The sequence below is a fragment of the Labrus bergylta genome, chromosome 20, assembly GCF_963930695.1.
Source record: "Labrus bergylta chromosome 20, fLabBer1.1, whole genome shotgun sequence".
Lineage (NCBI taxonomy): Eukaryota > Metazoa > Chordata > Actinopteri > Labriformes > Labridae > Labrus > Labrus bergylta.
The window spans coordinates 18,780,228-18,792,264 of NC_089214.1; the positions used below are offsets into that span (position 1 = coordinate 18,780,228).

At 40.7% G+C, this 12,037-nt stretch overlaps 1 protein-coding gene across 1 annotated transcript in view; it reads right to left on the reverse strand.

Moving 5' to 3' along the window:
- The window catches only part of ofcc1 (orofacial cleft 1 candidate 1), a gene marked incomplete at its 5' end in the record, with an annotated part of 75,715 nt that overhangs the window by 39,731 nt on the left and 23,947 nt on the right, over positions 1 to 12,037 (reverse strand). The window contains 2 exons of the mRNA XM_065949163.1: positions 6,781 to 6,914; positions 8,718 to 8,809. Coding sequence (XP_065805235.1) covers positions 6,781 to 6,914; positions 8,718 to 8,809 — 226 coding nt within the window. The remainder of the gene's footprint in view (positions 1 to 6,780; positions 6,915 to 8,717; positions 8,810 to 12,037) is intronic.

The window sequence follows — 12,037 nt, forward strand, 5'->3', positions numbered from 1 at the left end:
TACTTAGGATATCTATTCATTCATCAATGTGGGTGAGGCTTAGAGGGAGGAGTGCTGTGGAGGCTGAGTACGAGCCTCCAGAGAGTTGCATCAGTATTTAAATGGATTTCACTTCTCTGACCTTGCCTCATAACTGCAGGACATTGTCACCAGAGAGATAGAAACAGCCAGAGAATGAGGAGGGGATGGAGAGTGAAAGATGGAGAAAATTAGAAGCAGAGAAAGTGAGATAAAGACCGAATTAATGGGACAGAGTTGGAGGGAGAGAAGAAATAACTATGAGCCAGGGAGTCTAGCTGTGTTGATTATGTATGTGTGAAGTGAGCAATTAAGTGGGTGACTGACAAAATAAAAATAAAGCAAATTAAAGAAGGTTTTCTGTGGAAAGATGATGATCTCAAATGCCATCTATCATCAAAGCGTAGACGCATCGATAGCTTTCCAACCACTTAATCAAAGTGCTGTATCTGTTCATTGTCGTTTCATGCAGGATAAATCTCAGATTACTTTCAGGAATCACAATGTTTAGTTGTTTGCTACTCTGATTATAAATGTTTTCTGAGCATAAATGATAATACGTACACTCCATACAAGTTCTGATACCACTTTTTATCTTTCCTGATACCAAGTTTGATGGCTAGATTGAAGAATAAGTCAACACCAAGCACCCACCCAACCAATCAATCATAGATAGATTATTTATTTATTTTATTTGCTCTAACCTTCAGTTAACCATAGATTTCCAAGACCAAGACAGCAGCACAAAAGTTCCACAAGAATAACAGACAGAAAAAACATCAAACAAAAAAATTGATTGATTAGTTTTAAAATCTTCTCGCTGTATCATCAGCATAACAATGGAACTTTGCATCAAGGACATTTCTACACACATTATAGATACACATAATAAATTAAATAGGACCCAATATGGACCCTTGTGGGACACAATTTTATATACTTAATAAAAACTGGACAATAAAGCTATCAGAGTGATCAAAGTACAGAGTGATCAATGGTGTTGAAGGCCTTGTTTTTTTTTAAAATGCCACAGAGTATTCTTTACAGTCAATGGCTTTAAGTCTTTCATTAAAGACGTTCTTAGTAGCAGTGACTGTACCATGTTTCTTTCTGGACCAAGACTGCAAGTCATGTAAAATGCCAGATTGTCTTAAAAAATATTTTGACTTCTTAGCCCTTTAAGTACCTTGGAAGGTAGCTACCAATAGCTACTGGTATCAACACCTCTATCATACTGGACTAAAAAGCTGCTGTAACATTTTTTTGGTTGCTATATTGCTAAAGTCCAGCTGCCATGACTGCACTGTATTCCATTCAGTGGTTTAAAGCTCCGATTACAGGCTCAAAACAAGGTGGGAACAGTCACAACAATGACACACTTTCTGATAAGGCTCCCCCTTCATTGTTTATGTTGTCCCACATACAGTATCTCATATTCTATATGCAAATAACATGTAACTCAAATTATAACTATTCATTAAGATGTGAATGAAATTATCGGTCAAACATTCTCTGGAGCTTATAAACTTGCAACAGCTACATGAGCACTGATGACATCATGCTCATACAAACAGAAATGCTACACTGTGAATCCAAATCTGATTACATCCTACAGCTTGTCAGTGATATTATTAGAGCTGCCTGTCAATGCTGTTTTCCTAAAAGTTCATATTTATTTGCACAGGGCACAGTGCATTAGTGAATGTTTGTGCTACAGTGCATTAGCTAACATGTATACGAATGTAAAAATCCACTTGCAAGTTCTTTGGGGTTTGTTTGTTGACTTTCACAATCTTTTTATGTGTTCATGTCATACTGGAGAACAAATGATTACAGATGGAAAAAGAAGAGTGTCACCTCTGGCCTATACTTCTCTCTATCAGATACACACCGATACACACACACACACACACACACACACACACACACACACACACACACACACACACACACACACACACACACACACACACACACACACACACACACACTACTCTCATGTGCAAATCAAACACAATCACTCATATGCTCCCACATATAGTTCCTGTCATTCCTTCTCTAGCCCTCCCCCTCGTCCCCCTTCATGTGTCTGTGGGAAACACGTTCATTTGACCTAGACCACCAATGGGACCACAGTCAGCTTTGACTGACACCCACATCACTGCAGATTAACCAATCATATCGCAACATTAGCCTGTCAGGGAGCTGACAGCTCTGATTTTCATAAAGGAAGCAGCACGTTGATTGTGTATGTGCGTCTGAAAGAGCCGAAGTGACCCAGGGCGCGTCTGGCCACAGAAAACCCTAACATGTGCACTTGGACCGCGGTTAGCCAGGGGCTTCTCTTTCACACATGCATGCTCGTACTCGTGCACGCACACACGCAGACACATTCCTGCCCCCTCAGCACAGGAAAGAGCCCTGGAAAGCACTAGAGACCCAGAGGTGAACAGCACTGCCATCTCCACCCACCTCTCCTACCAGCATTACATCAGAATTGATTGACCCTTGCACTGAGTTGTGATTCAGAGCTGCAGTGTGCAGGGGATTGACAGCATGGAACTACTTGTTATTTCAGGTGGTTTTCTCTTTTTGTGTCTGTCTGTTACTGCAGGAAAAACTCTCCTTCCCTATATGATAGTTGATGCTGGGTGTAGGATCATTGCATATAAATAGTTGCCAGTGTATTTAATACTGTAAACCAATGCATATTAGCTGTCCAAGCTGTACATTAAACTGCTAATCTTACACTTGAGCATGTATACTGCATCAAACAGATGGAGGGCACAGAAAGACATGAGACAGACACATAGTGAGTGAGTGCTCTGATAGGCTCGGTTGGGGTAAACGGGCGGAGAGGATTGTTGGTCCCCAACGAGGCGAGCTAACTGGGGGAAATTAGGTCAGTGTGTTCCCTCTGACTCCACAACAAGAACAGGCTGTGCATGAGTGTGTGTGTGTGCGTGTGCGTATGCGTGTGTGTGTGTGTGTGTGTGTGCGTGCGTGCGTGAGTGCGTGCATGTTTGTCGGTGCACCTACCAAAGCTCCATTCTGCACAACTTATATGCTTTGCAGGTCTATGAGTCTGTGTGTTCTCGTACACTACCTGCAGCATGTTAGTGAAAATTCTGTCAAAAGATATTCAATAAAAGTGATAATAATGTCCTGCATAAAGTGTTTGACTGGGACACTATAATCCATGATGCTAAAGCATATTTGTTCCTTCACTCCTAAGGAAATGTGGATGTAACTGATCATAATACAAAAATTCTGCAAAGATAAAACATATAAAGCGAAGTGAAATATATCCCATTAAAATAGAGATACAGGCCTTCACAATAAAAGCTGCATGGGGAAAGATGGAGTCAGTTCTGCTGTCATTTGGCCTCCAGAGGATGTGGATGCTCTCATATTCCACCTACCGCTCAGCTCTGTTTTTGCTCTGTCTGTCTCTCTCTCTCTTTTCATGTCTGCTGATCAGGAGAAGTCACACATACTATAATTGATATGAGATTTAGGGGGTATATTTTAATGTAATTAGAATCTTCATAATTGGACTAATTAGATCTAATTGCTATGTGAGAATGACTTTGATTAAAACAGGTTTCTCTCTGCAAAACCTGAGCAGAAACATTAATAGGTGACATTGGTGAGACGCAACGCTGAAGCTCTTTTGCAATAATCAAGGATGTGTGAAAATGAAATGTTTGCGACAGAAACAACAGATTTTTTAAATTATCATTAAAAAAATTTCTGAAGCTTTGGGATTGTTTTATATAAAATGTGATGTTTGCAAAGCTTTTGCAACACTGTGGAGAATAGTACATGTAAAGTACTACTGAAGTTCACTCAGCAGGACTTTGGTGAAGTGTAACAAATATTCAGATCATAGAGTATGTTTACCTTTTCTGGAAGTTTAGACCAAACCATCCTAAAGCATTACATTGGCCATATCGAATTACCATATTGAGTCAGATGCTTTGATTTTACTCAGTGCTATTCTGTGAGAAAAAGTTTGGTTAAGATTACACTCGTAGACATCAAATAAGCTGAAACGTCGGTAGGAGTCTTTCATGCATGTTCAAACAGACAGCAGCAGCTTATGAACTCAAGAAAGAAGAATCATTACTGGCCTGTTTTCACAATCTTTTTCAATTGCACAGAATTGACTTGCATTGTCAATACGTGCATAAAAAGCTGTACTGTGCTGTCTTTGAAATTGAAATGTTATGGTTTACGGTTATAATAAATTTTTTGTTTTGCTTTTGAGGTTGTCAACTGGGAACTTCTCGTGAGTTAGTCTAAAATAGAACACAAGGGAAATTACATAGAGAACATAATTAATGGGAAGAAATGTGAAATTACAGAGAGAAAATATAATATACAACTAATAGATTAAACTATTGGTGGCCACGCATATAACAAGATAATTTCATTTTGATATATTTGGTTCGGTTTCATAAAAGTTTCACCTACAGTGACAGCCTGCAATGCACATATATGATATTAACTTAAACTACATATTGTTAAAGACTGTACCTGCTTCATTACAAAATAAAAGTGCTGAACAATTATTGTAGAATAAAAGGCTTTGGATTGTGACGTTCTGCAAATAAGTGAATAACGTTAAAGACATTGCCAAAACTTTCCAAACTAAATCTTTTTATTTGTTAATGGTTGCACCGGAAAGCACAAGCATCTGATTTGCAGATTTGTGTGTCGGGACGCCCTATGAGAAATGTGAATGAGCTCAGTCTCTTGTGGCTCAATAGATGGCAGTAATATCCCTCAATCACTGCAGCAGGAATCCTCATCCCACATTAAATACATGTATACACAGAGAGTGAGGCGCGCACACACACACAGTCAAGGAATGATGCACATAGAAAACACAAACACACTCCCACGCACATGCACATAAACACACACACACACACACACACACACACACACACACACACACACACACACACACACACACACGCAGATACAAACAGAGCTCTCAAAATGCCAGAAGAGATGGAGATGACATCATTAAGGCAGCAAAAATAAGAAATCTGTAAACAATCCCTTTGGTCTGCATCCCCAGGTGATGTAGAAGAACCCAGAGTAAGTCAAACAGCACAGTGGGGGAGATGGGTGAGGGCATACGACTTTGAGATTTCACTGTCTTTAACTTTATTCTGAAAGCCAACACTGGCACTGTATCTCTCTAATGCTCTGATTAGGCAAGGGCGAAAAAAGGCGCCTTTAGCTCAGAGATACTGTAATGTGTGTGCTTGTAAAGATGAAATCAATAGCAGCAGCACCTTCACAGGGCATGAGGGAACCGCCAGGGCTCAGACTCAATACAATCCGTACCTATAACTGACAGAAACGTCTCATCTCGCCGAAACCCCGGCGACTGCTTAGAGGAGAAAAAAGCAGCACTATGAATAATCGTGAAAACCATTTAATTGTGTCCCTTTGTGTGCAGCCTGCCCGGGTTTCTGTGTTCGTTTTGTATTCACTCTCCCTCCAGATAGTCCCTGTGTCGTCATTTGTTGGCAGGATACGCTGGTAATCATTTGAATTCCCCCAGTATGTTCAGAAGATGTCAGGGAGTAGTCTCTGATCTTGTTTAATATGTGACCAGCAGCTATAAATTACCAACTCCCAGAAATGAGGAAACATGGGTACTTTTAAATCTCCAGGGAGAGCTCTCTTTTAGTCTCTTGCACTCACACTCTCTCTCTCTCTCTCTCTATCTATCTCTTTCTCTCTCTGTCTCTCTCTCTCTCTCTCGTTCTCTCTCTCCCCCCCTAGTGTAGCAGTGTGTGTGCTGATCCCCTCCCCTTAATTTACTTGACGTTCAAATAAAAACAAATACCTGTGACTTTTTTGTTGAAATAAGCAATTTTGCTTTCAGCCTATTTTGATGCTCCATGGGCATACAGTGCTGTACCTCATTGCTTTTAACACATTTGGCCGAGGTGTTTTTTTTTTTCAATGCAGTGATTCCTGCTTTTTTTTAAATATTTCATTCATCCCCGTTTTTTTCATTAAGTGAAATGCTGTAAGCCACAGTAAAGGAGGAAAACAACATTTTCAAAACCTCTTTTGTTGCATGCAGAGGAGTGGGAAACACATATAGCACATGATGACAGAGAATGTTGAGCAGTGTTTGATATGTAAAAAACAATTTACTTTGTATAAAATGAACCTGTTAATCAGAAAGTTCAATTCTCAAGTTATAAATTGAAGTTACATTTTTTTGTATTGTTTTACAGACTTAAGTAAAATTAATAAAAAAAATCCAGAAAGTTCAGATATAATGAAAGCACACATTGACCTTTTTTCAGACTGAATTATGAACTTGAAGCTATGAAGCTCTGTCAGAATTCCTGCACTCTAGCAAACTTCTCTCACATTTTTGACTTTCTGTTTTTGTTAAGGGCAGATTAAGCCATGAGGCTCGGCAAATCACTTTGCCTGCGACTTGTTTATGTTGACAAATTACAAGTGAGCCGTACAAGATTAAAGTAAAAGCAGCTGCAAACTCATTTAGTTAGGATTTCCCCTGAAACACATGTGACTACTGTATCTTTATCTGTACGCGAGGTGCACATTTTGTTGTCAGCGTGTGTTGTCTGCTCGATGCCGTGCACATCACTGTGAGGAACACACATCAGTTGTCACCCACGTTTTCCTTTTTTTTTTTTCTTCTTCCTCCACGTTTGAATTTTGTGAGACTGAGGCGGGATAATGAGTGGTGAGACTTACTGTAGGGAGAATGTATACTCCTCCATCTCCTCCGCGGAGAGGTTCTGCATCTTCTGTTTGTCTGCCTGCCGTGGCGGTGCGCTGCTGCCGCTCATGCTGGGGCCGCAGCTATTTGTCTTCTTGATTGGCTTCTTCTGTGAGGAGCAGAAATCGGGGGGGGGGGGGGGGGGGGGGGGGGAACACATGCGGATGTCATTTGTAATCAAAGCAGGAAACAGGCCTCTGAATTTATCTTGGGGGATGCACACGGTGACAGTGACAGTGTGCGTGGCACTTTGGAGCCTCTCCTATATCTCAACCGCGCCTCAATTGACACGAGACAAGAATGACGGCAAAATCGCATACGGCACGCCATCATTCAAGGCGAGTTCATTTGGGGAACATGCAGTACAGTTAGAGTGGTGTTAAATATGTGATATTTGAGCAGCTGGCACTGTTTTTTCCACACAAGTCGTTTACTGTCATCGTCATAAACACAGTCAAATGGAGTTAGGAAGTAGGGTTTTAAATATTTCACCGAGGTACTTGGGAGCAGATATTATTTGTTAAGCCGCCAACATGTTAACGGCTTGCTTTCCCTGGCCCTGTCAGCCCTGCCTGTGTTGCCCTTGGGTGGGCTTAGTGCCTTCCTGCTTGAAGTTGTGAAATACTCGCTGATGTATGTTAATGAGATCCACAGTTGGAATAAGCAGCCCTTCTCTTTCTTCTGCCCCTGTCTCACTCTACCTCTCTCCATTTCATTTTCCCATCTTTTCCTCTCCTCCATTTCTCTCTCTCTCGCTCTGTTTCTCCCTCTGAGATAAACTAGGCCCAGGAAGTAGTAAATGGGCAAGGCCCCATAAAAGCTCCATCCGTTTTCACAGGGCAATCTTTGCCAAAGCAAGCTTGGATTCCAGAGTGATGATCACAATAAAACGGTGGAAAAGGAGCGGGTGAGAAAGCAGGGAGGGGAAAGAAAAAAAAAAGCAGGAGATATATAAACCGCAATGTTCTCCGGTGTCTCCCAACAATAAATTTAATGCAATACCTTAAGAGCGGATTCCGTATATAGCTGGATTCCTGCCCTGTGGGCAAAGTGGTCGCCTGGAGAAAATTCATTTTAATTAGGGCTGCACTGCAGGTTGAAGGGTTGAAATCTGATCCCTAGCGCTCCCAGGCTGGGGCAGGTTGGAGATCACTCCACTTAATCATTAGACAACTGGGTTCCACACCACGACATTTGACAGAGTTAGCGAGGTTTTAAAGAAAGGGCCAAGAGGAAAAGAAAAACAGGTCTACAGAGAATGAGGAGAAATAAAACCTCATATCAACAAACTCATTTATTTAAGAGGTCATCACTGATTAATGGCAGTGTTGTACATCGGCAGAAGTAGATAAGTTAGAAAAAAGTCTGTTTAGGGCTAGAGGAGAGGTTATGAGGGGAGGATGTGTATGTATGAAGCAGACAGAGGCTTGTTCATAAGCTTAAACTACCTCAACAATAACATCACAACAACAAAAAGCCACAGCGGAGGCACAATGGCAGGGGCGGACCGACAGGCAACAATGCTAGATCAGCACACAGAGTAATTTTACAATTACCACTTCAAAGTATGGCAGGTAACATGCAGGCTTTGATTAATTTAGCTTAAGTCCTCTGTAGCACAGGAAGAGGCGTGTTTAGAGCGGCTTGGAGGAAGAAAAAAAAAAAGGCAGGCCTGGCTGGCTTTGCTGATTTCACAGAATTTGAGCTGCTTTGGCTTGTCAAGCAGATCAAAACTGGCTTTGAAGGCTGAAAAATACCTGTTAGTGTGAAATGTATTTTGACAAATCTCAGATAATAAGCCGGGGAGGTGTGTGTAGGGGTGCAGAGAGGGGCGGGAAAGGAAGAGAAGGGGAAAGCGGAGAGGGTGCTCATTTCCAGGGTGGGAATACTTTCTCTTAAATCACAGAGTTACCTTGTAGTGAATCCCACCCTCCGCTTTCTCCCGGCATGGATCGCTCTTCTCGCCCATGTTTCCAGAAATGGCTCCCGAGGAGGAATTCTTGCCTGCATCCCAAACACAGAAGTTATGTGCAGTGAGTGTGAAAAAGAAAGAAAGGTTCATGTTTGTTTTCATTTGCAAACCACATCTGGCAATCATAATGAGGCTCAAGGGTGGTTCAGAAATATTTATATTAGAAAAAGCCAAATGATTGCGAGTGTACAGTTGTTTAAAGTACAGCTGAAATATCCAAAAATGGTAATAATGGAAGATCAAATTCAAATTGAGAAATGCAATTTTTAAATAAAAGTCAACATAACCTTTTGTCGTTAATGCAACTTTGGAAAAAATGAAGAAAGTCTATTCTTTGCATCTCAGAATAAATTATAAATGTTGCTTTTCTTCTCCTAGGCAGGTAGTAAAGATGTTTTGGTTGTCTATCTGGAGACTTGCAGGAGCAACAAAGGCTGACTTTTTTTTTTTTTTTTTTTTTGTAGTGTTAAACTAATGGAGCCCCCACTGCACAGTCATCTTTGTCTCCCACAATCTCAGAGCTGAACCTCTCCAGCCTCAATGCTGTAATGTATGCAATTAGAAATGATGAAAAATCGAAAAAGAAATTAAGTTTGGTTGTAATACATTTTCCTTTTCTTCTCTTCTTGGGAACATTACTTTTGAAGTATTTTTTCATCCTGACCCTTTTTTTCCCCTTTCCTCTCTATCTGTCTCACTCCTTTTTTTTTTGCTGTAATTTAAATGGTAAGCCGCCAGATGTGTGTCTCATGCTTGAAGAGTCGGAGATCTGCATTATTTAGCATATTAACATTCACAGAATTTAAAAAAGGGTTCCTGCATTGCCTGGAGGTTGTAATTAAGTAAACCTTAGCTTGATACATGTAAAAATCTCACTATGTGAAACTTTTTTTCTCCCCCCGTGGAACCAGTCACATCTATATAATACATATGGAAACCTCTGCGATGATATAATTTCTCTCTTGCTGCAGGATTAAATATACCAGTAATAACTTAAATATAGGCGACACATAAGAAATCCTACCGGCAGCTAAGATTGACTTAGATGGCAGGAGGAGTCTGCTCAGTGCTATTTTTAAAAGACTCTGAAATCAGATTTCATCCTAACACAGATGTAGTTTTTAATTACCACCGCTTTGCAGGAATAAACATTTGGAGTGCCTACAGTTACAAGGTAATAAGGTTATATGCATGCTGTTTCTCGAAAAAAAAAAAAAAAATCCACATATTCTACATTTTTTTCTACATTTCCATGGAATTACTTCATGCTCAACTCAGTGTCATATTGTGTGATTCCTATAATTGCACCAGTCAATTTTTCTTGTGTAAATGTTGTAAACATTACACAATGCCTAGACTTTGGGACTCCATTTATTTTTACGGTCTAAAATTCCAAAAATAAAACATAAAGCTTAAATGATTAAATGTTAAAATAATGTGAGACCTTCACCATTTTTTCAATGTCGGAGACTATTTAAAAAGAAGAAGAAGATATACTTTATTAAATTCAATTTGAACTCACCAGGACTTACCAGAACCTAAAATACAAAATATTTTTGCTAACTTTTAAAACCTCTAAAATCAACTTTTCCACTCAATTTGAGGTGCTTCATTTTAATAGTTCATCATTTATATTGAGCAAAAACAGAAAAGTACATGTGTGTTGGTGCCCACAGTGCAAAGTAGCCCTTGGCCAGACACTTTTGCACAGACACACAGATACACAAACACCTCCCAATCTATTAGCAACAACAACAGCAAGTTTGGATTTTCAGACTTGGATCACCATGGATTAGGATGCTTTTTAAACTGCACAGCCACACACACATACACACTCTACACACAAACTCATTACAGAAGGCCCTGCTTGCTAATGCACAGACGCTGTGGAACCAGAATGAGTGCGGAGGCAGCATCAACAGCTTCGACATCATCGACAGCTGAGGGCTACGTCTATGAACTCGGAGCGCTGGAGTTGCCACAACTCCAGCCTCTTCGGGCACTCAAGGCCAACAACACTACTTGTTATCCCCCCCATGCTCTGAGCTGTGTTTAGTCCACCACACACACTTATACAGTGTGTGCAATGGAGGACCATTGCACACACTGCATTGACACACCCACACACAGAAAGGCATGCAAACAAACATATTAATATGTAAACACTTGCATACATGCTAAAACATTTTCCAAGGAAGAAAAATACAAATGAGTGTACCTCACAACTGCAACACACCTCCTTTCCCTCTTGCATTCACACAAAGCAGACCAAGGAAAGAGAAAAGCCTGAGGGCCGTAACTCTGTCCAGACCCCATCACTGTGTTAGCGCTGAGATGTAACCAGGCTGCGATGGCGGTTCTTGCACACCTAGGCCCCTAATTGCCTGATGACTGGTCCAAAGGTACAGAGGGATTGAAGGTCAGTGACTCATGGATTACCCCTCAGTCCATGTTGAGATTTTTGTTAAGGTTGCTATGATACTGCAAGGACTTTGTGTCACTTTGCACAAGAGTATATATATATTCTATCTAGTACATTTGATGACAATAACAGACACACAATTCAGGCTCATGTATTCATATTTTCATTCCAACTACAGAGGAATTCAAAGTCAAATCATTGCTTTCAAATTTGTTTCATCACCACAAAACTGGGAATCCCCCTATTTTGGAGACAAGACACTGTCACCTTTGGGTGTGTTTGTCCCATATGCTTTGCATTTGTCCCCCATTTTGAAGTCCTCTAGGCTTGTTTACTACACCCACTGTGAGGGTTTGCATGTGTATACCCCACAACAGGCTTCAAAGGTTGAATGCATCCGTTTTGGAATCCGGACATTGGTGCATTAATCGCTGGGATGCATAGTGCGACTGATTGAGAGGGTATGATGTAACATTGTGGTTTGCAACACTGATGACTGGGTCCGGCCTGGAGGGGAGCACATCCCGAAAGTGCAGGGCAGCACTCCAAAGAAGACATTAGATGAGGAATCCTCGAAATCAGCATGTGTGCTCAAGGGGATGGATGTTACGATGCATTTGAAAAAAAGAAAAATACAAAAAAAAAGGCAGAGAAAGAAAGCAGTGATACAGTTATGGCAGAATCATCTGCGTGCTTACAGTGATCCACTAAAGGCGATCATGAAACAAGACACTAATCTAATTAGTCATTTGGGTTCAAACAAACCCAATGTAACTAGATCATTCAGCTAACGTGAAAGGTCACTTAACCCAGCGAGCCTCCAGCTCATCTTTGTGTT